Source organism: Misgurnus anguillicaudatus, chromosome 8 (assembly GCF_027580225.2).
Source record: "Misgurnus anguillicaudatus chromosome 8, ASM2758022v2, whole genome shotgun sequence".
NCBI classification, from domain to species: domain Eukaryota; kingdom Metazoa; phylum Chordata; class Actinopteri; order Cypriniformes; family Cobitidae; genus Misgurnus; species Misgurnus anguillicaudatus.
The window spans coordinates 35,980,617-35,997,605 of record NC_073344.2 but is presented as its reverse complement, the minus strand read 5'-3'; the positions used below and the strand labels follow the sequence as shown (position 1 = coordinate 35,997,605).

The window sequence follows — 16,989 nt, the reverse complement described above, 5'->3', positions numbered from 1 at the left end:
ATTATAGCAGATGTTTTCACATCTCCACTTCATTACTCAAGAGGTCCATTTGCCTAATGCAAGAAGCACAATCAAAGTCCGCTTATCTTTGATCTATGCTTGTATAGTCATTAGACCAAGGATTGGTTGCACTGAAATATTTAACCTGGTGCTCCACAAGAGCAGAATGTAGGGCAGAATACAATTCCTGATGCAAAGCATATTGTAGCTGGTCACAGTGCCCTCCATAAGTACTGGGGCAGTAAAGACAAAATTGCTCTAGTGGTGTGGTGGAGACAAAAAAATTGAAGGCAAAGTACAGAATGTGACATTTTCACAAAACGTACCCATGTTTGGTTTAATAAATTAACAATGGGAAGATAATGACATAATTGAACATAATGGCGGCCTCCATAGGTCAAAATGAGTATTACATGTTGGGTTTTTTAAAGTAATATTATTCTATCAATGAATTTTAGTAGTTGGAGGCAATTCTAAAGTATTAAAGCACACAAGTCTTTATAGCCAGGGTACCTTTTACCAATCAATTATGTTTAAACATAACCTAAACAGATATTCATAAGCTGATGTTGACTCTGACTCTGTGATTTTAATCTAGGCTTGCAGACTTCTTATAGTCAGAACAGCCAATTGGGACAGGATGCTCGTTCCCCTGACTGCCACATCACCCCCATCTATGAGGACAGAACCTTCCAGAACCCTCTGTACCAGAGCCCAACGCATGGCTCCCAGAGCGCTCTCTCCAAAAACAATACAGGTATGTGCTAGACTTCCTTTAGGAATAAATGGGTTGCTAAGAGATTGCTTATTTAGGACTCGGGAGACATAATTGAGTTCTCAGTTAGCTTGCATTTGAATATTATTTCTGATGTTTCTCTTAATCTTTTATAGTTTAGAGCTATAAAATACATTAGGAAAACATTACTCAGATGATTTGCTCTGAAGGATTTAATGAGAAATGTTTAATTGGATTATTAGCAGAATCTGTCTCACTGATATTCCTAACTATCGCTCGCTCTCTACACAGGGTTTGGTACTTTACAAAGGACCACTAGTCAGTGTAGCACTCTGAGGTACCAGCGAGGGTTATTTTCCATGGCAACGCACTCTGACACCTATCACTCCGCCCACTACCGCCCGGCCGACTCAAACTACAGCAGGCACGCGGCCGCCGTCGACAACGCTATCACACGATCTCCTTCCATAGACAGCGTCCACAAAGATCCCAGGTGACAAGCACAGCCTATGTAGCACTGTGATTCAGTAACGTCACCCGTTAAAGATCCTGTGGGTACCCACAACCAACTAAACAAGACAAGATTTGAGAATAAATTATGTTGTTTGGGGAATTTTTTGATTGGGGTGTTAACAAAGCCAAAATGGTTAGTGGTAGAAATAAATACATACTATTAACATAGAAAAAATTCAATTGAAATCTATTTCTATAGCACTTTTGAAAATGTTGAATACTATCAAGGCAGCTTTACAGTAAATGCAAAGAGGTGTATGAAATGTATAGTATATTTGGTATTTTTACAAAATACATTAGCAGTACCAACCACAAAACCAATAGTACCAGTATATTTATAGTGCTGTTAAACAAGTTATTTAATCACTTCAGATGCAAAACCCTCTAAGTGTGTCTTGTTTTCTTGTAAATGACCATTTTTTATTAGGCTCTTATGTTTAGGTTTAACAATTTCAGTTTAATGGCAATGTAAAGGTTATTGGTCAGTAATTGAGTTGGCTTATTTTAACAATGTCACTTTTGTCTTTTAATTTGCAATTTAACAAATTTGACCATCTTTCACTGCTTTTTTTGAAAAAATATCCACTTCTTTCAAAAAGACATAGTAAACAGTTGCAAAATCACAAGATGCAAGTTGAAACATTGCAAATGATGAAAGTTTAAAAGAATTTTAAAAGGTAAAAAGGCACAGTGTTGCATGTAGGTTTCGGTGTTACATTTGGGTTGTTTTTAGGTCTAAGTAGAGGTCTTCTCGGGTCTAAAGAAATGTACTCGACCAGAAATGACCCAAATAACTTTTTTACCAGAACCCGCTGTGCATAAATAATTTTTTTAAAGAAGGACCCGACTCAATACAAACCTAAGAATATTAGACCCGAGTCTGACCTGACCCAGTGGCAATTTTTTTTAACCCGACTGTGCCCGAAAGTAAATGGCACCGACATGTGTGTGCATTCAGCTGCCCCGCACCCACCATTCAGACAGAAAGAAACCCTGTTGCCCTCGCAACCAATTTGGCCCGCTGCTCCATTTGTTGTTATGTGTTATCTGATGACGACACCAAGGTAGCTGCTAAAATATGCATTCAAAATTAATTGACAGGTCTGGCTCAGCAAAAATAAACCTACCGCCAGACACACGATGTCGCAACCGCTCTGGGCAAAAGGAAAAGGACTTGATGCACCCACGTGAGACAGTTCAGGTCTTCTCAGGTCCATTTGGCAAAATCACATTCATTTTAAATTACCAGAGGTAATATTAAACCCGACCCATGTCCGAGGCACGGGTAAAACTTTTAGATCAGAACCCTTTCGGGTCGGACTTCGGGTTTTTGGATCTAAGTGGACCTGTGAGGACCACTAGCTCCAAGTACTCACAAGGACCCAAGTCTGAATGTGATCAAGGTAGAGGTGGGGGGGGAAACGATTCTTAGATGCATCACGATGCGGGAGGTGGACGATTCTGAATTGATTCACAAATGTCAAAAATCGATTTTCTGCAACAAAAAAAATCGAATAAAGTAATATTGACCAAATGTGGGACTCTGAAGCGCGAAAGTGCAGCGCCCTGACAGTCTGTGGCGTGCAGATAAAAGACAGAGACGCAATCCGAAGCAATGGCTGAGCGCGAAATACGAACACCCTCCTCGTTAAAAGATGACATGTGGAAATATTTTGGCTTCTATGAAGTTGAAGGCGGAAATGAGCTAGACAAGAGCCACACTATTTGTGGGTTATGTCAAAACAAAACTTAAATATTTCGGAAACACAACAAACATGAGAAACATATTACACGTTTCCACCCAGAGGAGGTCTGCTAGTTCAGACACACATTTATTTTTTTTATTTTCTTTGCAATGGTAATAAAATATATTGGAAGTAAATTCTTCATGGGTCATTACTTGGTACTTTTGAAGCAAAGTATTTATAGTCACACTCACACACACAAAAAAAGATTCAGATAATCGTTTTTAACATCACATCCCCGCCCTATGAATCGTAATCGAATCGAGTCATGAGGTGCCTAGAGATTCCCACCCCTAGTTCCAGGGTCGTTTCACATTAGTTTTCACTGTAAGGACTTTTTAAAAAAAATCTAAGTGACGTTTAACGGTTTTTGCTAAAAAAGAACTCATGTTTGTCCTGTGGCGGCTACCATAGCTTCTCTCTGCGTTTCAAAATTTGATTCTTACCGTTTTGGAATCCATTCAGCTGATCTCCGGGTCTGGCGGTACCACTTTTAGCATAGCTTAGCAGAATCCATTGAATCTTATTTAGACCATTAGCATTGCTCTAAAAAATAACCAAATAGTTTCAATATTTTTTCTATTTAAAACTTTACTCATCTGTAGTTACATCGTGTACTAAGACTTACGGAAAATTGAAAGTTGCTATTTTCTAGGCAGATATGGTTAGGACTATACTCTCATTCTGGCGTAATAATCAAGGACTTTGCTGAGGTAACATGGCTGCAGCAGGCATAGTAATATTACGCACTGCCCGAAAATAGTGTCCTGCTATTGAAAGTAACCAAGGGGACTATTTTCGGTAGAAGAGTCAAGTTTTAAATAGGAAAAACTCTTTGGTTGTTTTTTGGCTCGATGCTAATGGTCTAGTCAGATTCAGTGGATTGTGCTAAGTTATGCTGAGGTTCCTGGCGTCAGACCCGGAGGTCAGCTGGGTGGATTCCAAAACGGTAAGAATCAAATGTTTAACTCTAGGGGAACTGGGGAAAAAAGTGGAATGTCCCTTTAAAGTGTTTTGAAAAATCTAAAATAACTTGTTGTGGTTTGTTGACTTATAAATGAAACACAGCATGCACCTTCACTTTTTTACCGCGTTGTTATAAATGATATACTTTGTTGATTCTCCCCTACGTTTGTCTGTATTTCTCTTTGCAATCGGATTTCCGGGAGTATTCATTTTGCAGACAGAAAAGGGCTTGAAAAAATGTAAACCACATCGCTCGGCAGTGCATATTTTAATGACAAATGGGCCATATGTTAAGCTGTTTGTCCTGATGCTAACACGTAAACAAACAATTATGAGCGCAAAGATTGAAATGTTGATTCAAACCAGCAAACATTCATTTGTCAGATGAGCTTTTTTATATATATGTGTGTGTGTTTGACTGTGTTTTGAACTGTATGTGTTGGGGGTTCAGAGAGTTTGCCTGGAGAGACCCTGAGCTACCAGAAGTGATCAGGATGCTGCAACATCATTTCCCCTCAGTTCAAGCCAATGCTGCAGCATACATACAGCACCTCTGCTACGGAGACAACCGCATCAAAGCAGAGGTACATCAATGTTCGATCTACACCATGTGTGTATGCGACCGTCCGCCTCTGCCATTGATGGCGGAAATGTAGCTCAGACGGCATAATCAATAATGTGTAGAAAATAGCTGAAGATTTTTACTAGAGATTTCTAAAGATGTCATCTGCATGTATATTGATTCTTTTCAGTGCAAGAACTCAAGTTGTGGGAAATTTAGCTGTTAATGTTGATTCAGGGTTTGGTTACGCTTGATGCATTCACTCAATTTAATTTGCCAGTTAATGACTGCAGCAAATACATTACATGAGACGTTATGCATTATTATTCGGTCTTTGAGCTCGAGAATACTCTTCTGTCCATTTACCTTTACTATTCCTTGCATGTATCCATCAGTATTTAAAAAAGCTAAAGATGTAAAGCTACAATTGAGTATTCTATAATAGTCGATAGTATTCCATAATGAAAATAGTGTTTAATGAATGTCATTATGGATTAGTTTGGTGTATGATGTCACTTGCTTATCCCAACAGCGTGAGATGTGCGGGATATAAAGTTAGGTGCATGTGCGCCAAACATGAACAAAGTCGCTTACCATAAACTTCTATTAAAAACATTGGCCTTTGCCTCTGCCATTGTCCTGTCAATGGGGCAGTGTTGCGATAAGGCGATGGGCAAGTGATGTCACAGACCAAACTAATAAAAAATCATAAAAACTATTTTAATTATCGAATATTATCGACTGCTATCGAATATTTTATTCGTTGATGCGGCCCTATATGCAACTCACATACTGTGCATACATTTACATTTATGCATTTGGCTTTTATCCAAAGTCACATTCAAGGTATACATTTTGCTAATGCAGCACTAGAGAAACGCTACTCATAAACACAAACAAACATAATTGTGCATAAAAACATGGCACACTCCACAGGTGTGTCGGCTGGGTGGAATCCGGCACCTTGTGGATCTGCTCGACCACAAAACCCTGGAAGTTCAGCGGAACGCTTGCGGAGCCTTGCGAAACCTGGTGTTCGGAAAAGCCACTGACGATAACAAAGTCTGCGTGAGGAACGCCGGTGGAATCCCGGCCTTGGTTCGTCTGCTGAGGAAGACGCCAGACACAGAAGTGCGAGAGCTTGTCACAGGTGAGTGGGCGCGTGCGGTCACATGACCGACTGACACCAGCATTTTTTGCTGATGTGATGATAACCGTTTGTGCTCTGCAGCTGACAAAGGAGATTACAGTCAAGCATCTCATTACTTAGATTGATGTGGAAGGAAAAGTATTTGTTTTGAAGCTGAGCTGAATGCAAAACATATACACTAATACTTGACCCCGTCTGTGAAATCCAGGCTAGAGTCTCATAATGAAATTAAGGGGCATCAAAGATATCAAGGTTATATTTTCACATTTATTTTTGTAGAAAACAAAGAAAAGACTTTTGCTGGGTTTTCACATGTTCATGTTCTATCCAAGCTGGACTGGATAAAGTATTGCTAGATAAATTCAGGGAAATATTACTTTTCTGCTTTTATTACACTAATACATAATAAATGGCAAAGAAATAGTCTACATTACTTGTGGGCGTTGGAAGCTTTATATTAGTTTAGTGTTGAAAAGACTGAAATTTAATTTGCTATTTACAGAATTTTATTTACTTCTGTTCCACTGCTGGGTTTTGAACATGAGGATGACTGCACAATTAATCATTTTTGAGTAAACTATTCTTTTAAAGGGCACATATTATGCCTATTTTTTAAGTCCAGAATGTGTCTGAAGTTTCAGCTCAAAATACCCCACGGATTTATTATAGCATGTCCGAAATAACCCCCAAATTTGGATTTGTGCTGTCTTCATGTGTGAACCTTTCAGTTCAAATGAGCTACTACCCCTTGCTCCCTTAACAAAAAGAGCATTTTGGGTAAAATAGATCTGATTTCGCTTAAAGCACAGAGAAAATGGCAATGCAGGACTGTCAGTCAGCGGCCGTGGGCGGGGCTTTAGCAGTGTGACATCACATTGCTAAAAAAGTCAAAACGGCATGCCTAATGAGACTGCTTCAGTTTAATGGGGATTAAAAAAGGAGTGAGTTGATGTTTTAATTTTTCATTGACACGTTTATGTCCTAACATAATGGTAAAAGTGGATTTTGTATAATAGGTGCACTTTAATTCACGTTAGCATTTTGTACCTGTCAGGAGTGTTGTGGAATCTGTCATCGTGTGATTCAGTGAAGATGACGATTGCGCGGGACGCTCTTGGTCCACTCACCAACACCGTGATCATCCCTCACTCCGGTTGGGGTGCGGCGCCCCAGCGAGAGGACCAGAAACTCAAACTGCACTCATCTCTGGTGCTGAGAAACACCACTGGATGCCTCAGGTACACAATTTCATGCACCACCACCACCATAGGGACCTGCAGCAGTAACAACATTCGTCTATAAAACATTTCAAATAAATCATCCGCTGTTGTATCGTTGATCATGTGATGCTGACGTGTGTGTCACAGGAACCTGAGCTCGGCTGGAGAAGAGGCAAGAAGGCAGATGCGCTGCTGTGAAGGGCTGATCGATTCTCTCCTCTATATTATTAAAACTTGTGTAAACACCTCCGATTATGACAGCAAGGTGAGAGATGTCCCACAGAATAGCTTTGTTGATGTCAGCTATAATTGACAGTCGGAAATATGTTGTTTTATTATGACCCTAACAAGCCATTTTAGATATATTGGTCCTCCCACATTCAAATACATAGGACTTGGTCTTGCATGATTGAAAGTGCAGACTTTTCTTAAAGGGGTAGTTCACCCAAAAATGACAAATTTGTCATCATTTACTCACTCTTAAGTTGTTACAAACCTGTATACATTTCTTTGTTCTGCTGAACACAAATTGACTTCCATTGTGTAGAAGAATACTATGCAAGTCAATGGTGCTCAATAATTGTTGGTTACAAACATTGCTTAAATTGTTTTCCTTAAATTTATGCAGGTTCGTAACAACTTTAGGGTGAGTAAATTACAATTTTCATTTTTTGGGTGAACTGCTCAAATTCAAAATAAAGATGCTTAGCACCAGTGGCGGCCAGTGACTTCTTTCTTTGAGGGCGCTCGATGCGAAGTTCATCATAACATGTATGTAACACATCATGTGTGTGGTTCTTAATTTCAAAATATGTGTTCTGTGCGTCGAATGATCCTGTGTGCATCACGTGTCTTGTCAAAATAAGTGCCTGCTGCAGACGCGTCTAAAGGGTTTATAATAAAAGATACGCCTGCGTTTGCCAGATACTCACATAATCTCATGCGTAATCAGAGTTTACTGTTAAGGGAGTGTCTTGCGTGTATTTTGTGAATTTGAGCGTCTCTTTTTGACGCGTGTGCAGCAGGCACTTATCTTGACAAAACACGTGATGCATGTGGTTCACATGATGCAACAACAAACACATATTTTGAAAACACAAGCAAAACACATGACACTCCGAACACTTATTTTGAATTTGCGCCCCTCAGTCACCAGCCACCACTGCTTAGCACACAAAAATGCAATAAGACTGAGCTTTTTTCAAGAGTTTTGGTATTAAATAAAGTCTATAAGTCCCAACTATAAGAACAATATCTATAAAGCTTGTTGCATTGCATTATGTGGTTGCCTTCTCCCTAATGCCTCAAAATGCTCACATAGACAGCTCACTATGTTTCGGAAAAGAGCTAACCAGTCTGAAACTACCCAGTTTTGATGCTATGGATTGTTGATAATATGTGAAATATGTTTCACACATTCTTGCCAAATATTTGATCGGTCAGACATGAGATGAAAGCAGAGAGTTGGCATAGAGTCTAGTTTTATAAGAAGAAGGTGTTACATGTTTTCTGTGCCACTCCTAGAAGGTCCAAAAGCATCTTGGGCGCCCCTAGTGGCGGAATGTGGAACTGTGTTTTTTTTCCACAAAATGTAGTACCAGCATGCCATCTGCTGGAAGAGAAAAATTTCTTTTTTCCTATTTAGTTTAGTGCTTTACCACACTGCAACCTATTTTGTATTACTCACTTGTATGTAATTTCTCTTCAGATTGTGGAAAACTGTGTGTGCACTTTGAGGAACCTGTCATACCGCCTTGAACTGGAAATGCCTCCTTCTCGTCTGATGGGAACCCAGAACCTGGACACGCTCCTGGGTACCGACACATCCAGTAAGCAGGCCGACTACAGCTGCTGGGGTCTCAGAAAGAAGAAGAAGAAAAGGTCCTGGCAGGATCAACAGGTGATCCATGACTAACTACATCAACTAACTGAACTTGGTTTAAGGGATAGTTCACCCAAAAATTTAAATTCTGTCCTTATGTTGTTTTAACCTGTATTAAATTCTTTTTCCTAATGAACACAAAAGAAGATAAAGAAGATGGTAAGCACACAGTTGATGGTACCCATTGAATTCCATCATATTTGTTTCCTACTATAGAAGTCAATGGTTACACCCATCATTTATCAAATATCTTCTTTTGTATTTATCAGAAAAAAGAAATGCATACAAGTTTAGAACAACATGAGGATGAGAAAATGACAACATTTTCATTTTTTGTTGAACTTTCCATTTTACATGTATTTTACAAATATTGAAGCTTTTCATAGCTTTAAGAAATGAATAAATCACCAGATTTTTTTTTTTTTTTTTTTTTTTTTTGCTGGGTAACTTGAATATTATTGGAAATCTGGAAAGTCAGCATGTCCTAATATATTGTATTTCATTAGTTAAAAAAATGCTTTTTGGAAATAAAATTTCCAAACATTTTTTTAAAGTGAGATCAAATGAAATCAAAGTAACGTTAGTTAATAGTAATTCCAATGTTGTATGTTAATGTTTCACTTCTTACTATATATATTTATATTTAACCTCACTAACGCGATGTTATGTGTAATCCCATAATGCAGTGGGATGGTGTTGGGCCCATTCCAGGATTTTCTGGAAGTCCAAAAGGGGCAGAGATGCTGTGGCACCCGTCTGTGGTTAAGCCGTACCTCACTCTGCTGGCAGAGAGCTCCAACCCGGCCACGCTGGAAGGGGCGGCCGGATCTCTGCAGAATCTTTCCGCAGGAACCTGGAGGGTAGGAATCCTGCGGTCGACATACCATGAACAGAATTATACAGTCAATGTGCTCAGAATAGACCTAAATTATATGAGCAGCTATAGCAGCTATAGGCTGGTGGATAAAGAAATTGACATGCACACATCTGAAAGAAAACTTTGCTTCATGGTTCTTATACACCTATAGTTATTTTGGCCTTAGATGCTGGAGTGAAGAACTACTGCAAAAACAGATGTAACAACATGAAAAATATGAAAGTTTTGAATACGAGGACAAAAATCAAATACTAAAAATGCTAATTTTGGATTAAATTTGATTCAAATTTAACAAAATATATTAATACCGTATATTTTTCCCATAACAGTACTGTACAACAGTATTATATGCTTTATTAACCTTTAACTATTTAGACAAATCTAAAGTTACCATTTGTCACAATTTGCCTGCTTTACATTCTAAATGCTTTTTAAAATAAGAATTAGTGTGCCCCAAATCAAAGGGTGTTGAAATGAGAATCCTTAAGGTACCCAGATGGCCTGCTGCTTCTGGTGAAAATTCGATATTACCCACAAAGTGACGCTGAACTAAATTATTAAATCAAATAAATGATGCTTCACTAAATTAAGTGATATAGTAAACATTACATAAGAAATAATGAACAAAGAAATGCTGAAATACAAAAACGAGTATTGTGGTTAAATGTGTTTTATTGTTAACAATCATTTTTAAATCATATGCTTACAATGCCAACATAAGGTAGTTAAAAGGATATTTTAAGTAAAATGTTTAATGTATCTATAATATTTACATCGGGAAAAACCCAACCCTCATCGGAACAACAGCGGGTAAAATAATTATTGCATTTTTTTTGTAAATATATTTCTAAAGGTGAAATGGATTTTCACCACAACCCATGCAATCCACACATGCAAAGAAATCAAACCATAGATGTCCATAAATTATGTTGTGTAATCATGCAAAATGACACAGGCAAAATATTGGGCCCGTAAAGGCATGAAAAGCCAAGACAGTAATAAAAAGCAATCTTGCTTTTTGTCAGTGCAAAAAATAACAGCTTGTTCAGTCCCAACTGATGGCCTATATAATAGTGTTTCATTACCAAGGTGTCATGCAAGAAACATCTCATGATAGGTAAACCTTAACCCAAACACACAGCCAGGGAAATTCTCAGAGAAATAAAAATGAAGCTGCTAGAATGGTCCAGCCAATCGCCTGATTTGAATCTAATTAAAATCTATGGAACGAACTAAAGATCAAAGTTCATAGAAAAGACCCACAGAACCTTCAAGATTCCAAAAATCTGTTTGTCTGTGGAAGAATGGCTCAAAATCACACCTGTGCAATGCATGCAACTAGTTTCTCCATAAAGGAGGCGTCTTAAAGCTTTTATTACCAACAAAGACTTTTGTACAAAGCATTAAATACATTTCAGTAAGTGTGTTCAATATTTTCCCCTGTGCCATTTTATATTCTTACTAGGGCTGTCAATAGATTAAAATATTTAATCTAGCTTAATCGCGTGATTTTCATGAGTTAGCTCTTGATTAATTGCAAATTAATCGCACATTTTTATCTGTTCTAAATGTACCTAAATGGAACACTTTTCAAGATTTTAATACTTTAATCAGCATGGATGTGGACAAATATAGATGCTTTATGCAAGTGTGTGTTTACACCAGCCTGTTTACATTTTCGACAGAACCATCAGCCATTGTTTTGTAAATGAATTTTCCTATCAGAAGACCCATTTCTTTCCCCATTTTTCCATCATTTGTGACCCATGCTGGCAAATTGAGTTGGAATGAGCAAATTTTCAAAAATGAGTTATTTATATTTTGATGTTCTCTATTAAAAAGCTTCAAAACAATGCATGATTTGTTGTAATCTGACAGAACATGAGAGAACTACACCTGTTTGAAGTTGACAGAGTCAGCAAAGTTAATTTTGAGAAAAATCCAAAATTTCCACAAAAGTTACCACATCCATACCTTAAAATCACTGGTAAAACTAATAGATTTGGCACACACAAAGTAAAAAACAATATCAATATATGTTTAGCTTTTTTCTTTCTTTTATTGTTTGATTGACATCAACAGCTTTAAGATCTAATGCAAGGATCTAATATAATGCTACACATCAGATATTTTTCTCAACAGTTAATCAAACATTTACTTAAATTCTATTTTTGAAACTGTAACTCTGTCTAGATGTCTACAAATCGGGGTCACGTATTTGTGTGTACGCACTTTAGATGTGTCAGTCAGCGCGAGGAAAAGCGCTTTTGAGTCTTGTCGCTCTTAATAACTCTTTTAACATTAATCAGGTCCTGAACTTTATCTCTCTCAATACAGTACCTCTTTTAACATCAAGCAAGTCCTGCACTCTATTTTCTAATTCTTGCATGTTTTAAAACCGAAATCAAAATTTTAGATGCGCAAGGGGATGTACATTCATCCTTCGTATAGGTTAAGTACTTAGTACGGTACACCTCTTGAAGATAAAGACCATTTTGGATGTTCAAGACCATTTAGAACATTGGATTCGCGAAACGAGAGCTTAATGTTCTTATTTTTTTGAAAACCTCCGACTCATTTAGACAGCACGGGTCATATTTTTACTGCCTTATGCTGCGGCTCAATTCATCATATAGGCTGGACCAAGGGTCAGACAGAAATTGGGCATTGCGTTAATCGCATGTTAATAAAATTAGTGGCGTTAAAATGAATTTGCATTAACGTGTTATTGATTTTGACAGCCCTAATTATTACACAACTTAATTTATGGACAGCTTTGATTTCTTTGAATTTGTGGAGTGCGTGGGTTGATACCAACATCTTGTGAATTTGTCATGTCAATAGCACCACCTTTAGAAATATGTTAACTAAGAACAATGGTGATGTGTTTAATACACTCACCTAAAGGATTATTAGGAACACCATACTAATACTGTGTTTGCCCCCTTTCGCCATTCTTTACAAATGTTGGCTCATATTGATAGGATAGCATCTTGCAGTTGATGGAGTTTTGTGGGATAACATCCCCCACACCATTACACCACCATCACCAGCCTGCACAGTGGTAACAAGGCATGATGGATCCATGTTCTCATTCTGTTTAACAAAATTCTGACTGTACCATCTGAATGTCTCAAGAGAAATTGAGACTCATCAGACCAGGCAATATTTTTCCAGTCTTCAACTGTCCAATTTTGGTCAGCTCGTGCAAATTTGTAGTGGAGATGAGTGGTAACCGTTGGGGTCTTCTGCTGTTGTAGCCCATCCGCATCAAGATTGTGCATGTTGTGGCTTCACAAATGCTTTGCTGCATACCTCGGTTGTAACGAGTGGTTATTTCAGTCAAAGTTGCTGCTCTATCAGCTTGAATCAGTCGGCCCATTCTCCTCTGACCTCTAGCATCAACAAGGCATTTTCCCCCACAGGACTGCCGCATACTGGATGTTTTTCCCTTTTCACACCATTCTTTGTAAACCCCCAGAAATGGTTGTGCATGAAAATCCCAGTAAACACGTAAACCTGGCACCAACAACCATGCCACGCTCAAAATTGCTTAAATCAACTTTTTTTTCCCATTCTGACATTCAGTTTGGAGTTCAGGAGATTGTCTTGACCAGGACCACACCCCTAAATGCATTGAAGCAACTGCTATGTGATTGGTTGATTAGGTAATTGCATTAATGAGAAATTGAACAGGTGTTCCTAATAATCCTTTAGTTGAGTGTATGTTCAGATGCAAAACCTTGTTTAGTGCGTCTGACATGTTTCCTTGTAAATTTGCATTTTTTATCAGACTCCTAATGGATTCTGCTAACAAACCAGTATTTCTGAATTGCCTGAGGCCAGGATTAAGGGGATTTGAAGTGAAAGTATTTAATTAACATTTGGGTAATGTGATTATCTCATTTTTTTATTAATTGGGACACAGTTTGTCTTTAACTTCTGGCTAATATAAGCTGCAATAATGTTCTTAAGAATATACAACAGAGAACAAAATCTATGTGTGCTACTACAGTCTTTTAAATCACATACTTTAAAGTAATAGTATTATTTTAAATATCTTATACAGTAGGCCCTTTTTTGTCATCGTTTTCTCTTTGGCCAAACCTTCGGTCCCATTAATAGAAAATTACAGTGAGTCACTGTTTGTTTTTGCCATTTTTAGAGGTGAAAGATTTTAACCTGCTCTCTGTTTTTCAGTTTGCGGCCTACATCCGTGCCGCTGTACGTAAAGAGAAGGGTTTGCCCATTCTGGTGGAACTACTAAGAATGGATAATGACAGGGTGGTCTGCTCTGTGGCCACTGCTCTACGAAACATGGCTCTGGATGCTAGAAACAAAGAGCTCATTGGTCAGTCTCTCGAGCTTATTGCAATGATTAATGCTTAATTTTTTATTACGTGTTGTCATTAAAAAGTGAATTTCATCTTGTGTTTGCCATTATGCGTTTAAAGGAAAGTATGCCATGCGGGACCTGGTGACTCGGCTCCCTGGCAATGGGCCATCCCTGCTGTCAGATGAGACCGTGGCAGCGGTCTGCTGTGCACTTCATGAGGTCACCAGCAGGAACATGGAGAACGCCCGAGCGCTCGCCCAGACGGGCGGCATCGACAAGCTGGTCACAATCAGCCGAGGGCGTGGAGAGAGGTACATAACCAACATCTTTTTATGGGGGATGGGAATAGTTTAATACATCCTGTGGCTGTAAAGAATGCACAGCACTGGTTGTTCTGTGACTTACGCTGTCTTCATGTACCAGGTACTCCATGAAAGTGGTCAAAGCGGCAGCTCAGGTGCTGAACACTCTGTGGCAGTACAGAGATCTGCGCACCTTCTATAAAAAGGTACTGAACCATTTGTCTTAGGTACAGTAGGGAACACTGATGTTCTCTTGAGATTTTAAGACAATGTGTTCTGTGTCTCATCAGGATGGCTGGAACCAGAATCACTTCATCACCCCAGTGTCAACGCTGGAACGAGACCGCTACCGTTCCCAACCCACCCTGCCGACCAGCAACGTGCAGATGTCACCTGTCATCCAATCGGGCGGGCTTTCATAATTGCAAGGGATTGACATTTTTGTTAATGCTGATGTTTAGTGTCTGGTTATTTTATGTCATAGTATTTGCGTTTTAACCTTTCACACTTAGGCGGTAGTGCCACCTCTTCCCCTGCCATGTTGGGTATAAGAGGACACCGTTTAAATCAGCGAAGGACTCAGTCGTCTATGCAACTTCATAACTATTATGGTGACGCCAACAGAAACACAAGTCAGTACACAGGTGAGCTTTACTGTGTGATTCGAGTTCGCATTAAAAAACTGGTACTTTTTTTTTATGGCACAGGACTGTCATCTTTTTTCCACTCTCATTTTCTTACAATCCTGGATAAATTTCTTTGAGCACGAAGGAAGATTTTTTGAGGAATGTTTGTAACCAACCCGTTCCTAACCTCCATTTATTTCCATAGTATTATTTTTCCTACTATAGAAGTGAATAGGTGTCATGATGAAAAACATCCTCAAATATCTTCCTTTGTGTTCATCAGAACAAATTTATACAGGTTTGTAACAACATGAGAGTGGAAAATGATGACAGATTTTTTATTTTTGGGTGAACTATCCCTTTAAAGGAACACACCCAGATTTTGGGAATTTAGCTTATTCACCGTATCCCCCAGAGTTAGATAAGTCCATACATACCTTTCTCATCTCCGTGCGTGCTGTAACTCTGTCTGACGCAGCCCCTGCTAGCTTAGCTTAGCACAAAGACTGGAAGTGAATAGCTCCAGCTAGCAAACTGCTCACAATAAGTGACAAAATAACGCAAACATTTTCCTATTTATGTGTTGTGATTTGTGTGGTCACACCGTGTACAAATAACAAGGTGGTATGAGAGACAGCGATCTTTTGGCAGTGTGCATACTGGGAACTGTGTTCTCGGAGGGCGAGGCACTGCTACTGGGCGAAGTGATTTGCAAAACTCTCTGCTCCTCACCAGGGGCTTCTCGGGTGCTGCAAGCAAATCGCTCCGCCAGTGTAGCAGTGCTGGCACAGTAACCACAATGTACTACTGACAAGCAACCAAATATTTAGTTTTTTCTTTTAGTTATAATAATATTCTCATCTTCTTTTATTTTTCAGGCATCTGTAATAAATGTAAATATATTAGCTGAGAAATTGTCAGTCAACAATCTATAATTTAACATTAGCAATAAATACAAATAAAACACTGCACTGTCCTCACTGTATGAATTAAATGTACAGCTGCAACAGTTGTTCCTGTGTGTGTGAGCCCTCATGTTTGAGGAATATATATATACAAGCTGGTAAATAAATGTGAAGAGCATTGCGTTGTGCAGATGTTTACAGAAAGTATACTGTATTTAGTCTGCTGTGTCCCAGGCCTGCTTGCGCTTTAATGAGGCAACGCATTGTTTGCGATGCATGACAAGAAATGCAAGTACTTTACGTTCTTTACTTCCAACATTACACAAAGGAAAATGTTTCCGCACATTTCTGATGATTAATAAAACCACGTCAAAAAAATAGCTTTTAAAAATGGGTTGTAAAAATCACGGAAATCATTTCAGTTCAACCTGCTCTCCAACCTAAAAAACGTCTCAAATTAGACTTCTAATCTGGTGCCACCATTGGCTGCACACACATTACACATCACCTGAAAAGATGACAGAGTGAGCTGCAACCATAATTAATCCATACTTATATATTAGTATGATGTGTAGAAATAATGTAAGATATTTAAACTTTATTTATGTGTGTTTAGGGTCTGGAAAACAGTCTGCCTATTTCATTAGCTCGTACCCCTCTCCTTCAGCAGAGGAGTCTCGCAGGTCACAGGTGAGTTTACTGCACTTACAGATCATAAGGTGAAATGTTGACTCAGGCCAACTGCATCCAGATGCCATGTACACACTGCCTACTGCAAATCACAACCAGTGACATTGGATAGTTTAATCCACTGGACATATCTCCTGTGCTTTTAAAGGATTACTTCGCTTTCATAAAAAAATCCTGATCATTTACTCAGCCCCATGTCATCCAAGATGTTTATGTCTTACTTTCTTCAGTTGAGGAGAAATAAATTTTTTTAAGGAAAACATTCAAGGATTTTTCTTTATATAGTGGACCTCAATAGTTTACAGTTTCAATGCCGTTTCATTGCAGCTTCAAGGGGCTCTAAACGATCCTAAGCAAGGCACAAGTGTCTTTTCTAGCAAAACAATTGCCATTTTCCAAAAAAAGTACTTTTTAACAACAACTTCTTGTCGTGCACTATGTGGCAGGCAACCTTAGATATTAAAGGGGCAATGAATCTG

At 38.6% G+C, this 16,989-nt stretch overlaps 1 protein-coding gene across 3 annotated transcripts in view; it reads left to right on the top strand.

Moving 5' to 3' along the window:
• pkp4 (plakophilin 4) overlaps positions 1-16,989 on the top strand; it is a 49,261-nt gene that overhangs the window by 29,913 nt on the left and 2,359 nt on the right. For all 3 annotated transcript variants that reach the window (XM_055212844.2, XM_055212843.2, XM_055212841.2), the window contains 14 exons: positions 599-757; positions 1,028-1,229; positions 4,412-4,544; positions 5,459-5,672; positions 6,727-6,910; positions 7,040-7,157; positions 8,601-8,792; positions 9,461-9,634; positions 13,852-14,002; positions 14,106-14,298; positions 14,411-14,495; positions 14,580-14,697; positions 14,802-14,933; positions 16,437-16,510. In XM_055212844.2, coding sequence (XP_055068819.1) covers positions 599-757; positions 1,028-1,229; positions 4,412-4,544; positions 5,459-5,672; positions 6,727-6,910; positions 7,040-7,157; positions 8,601-8,792; positions 9,461-9,634; positions 13,852-14,002; positions 14,106-14,298; positions 14,411-14,495; positions 14,580-14,697; positions 14,802-14,933; positions 16,437-16,510 — 2,129 coding nt within the window. The remainder of the gene's footprint in view (positions 1-598; positions 758-1,027; positions 1,230-4,411; positions 4,545-5,458; positions 5,673-6,726; positions 6,911-7,039; positions 7,158-8,600; positions 8,793-9,460; positions 9,635-13,851; positions 14,003-14,105; positions 14,299-14,410; positions 14,496-14,579; positions 14,698-14,801; positions 14,934-16,436; positions 16,511-16,989) is intronic.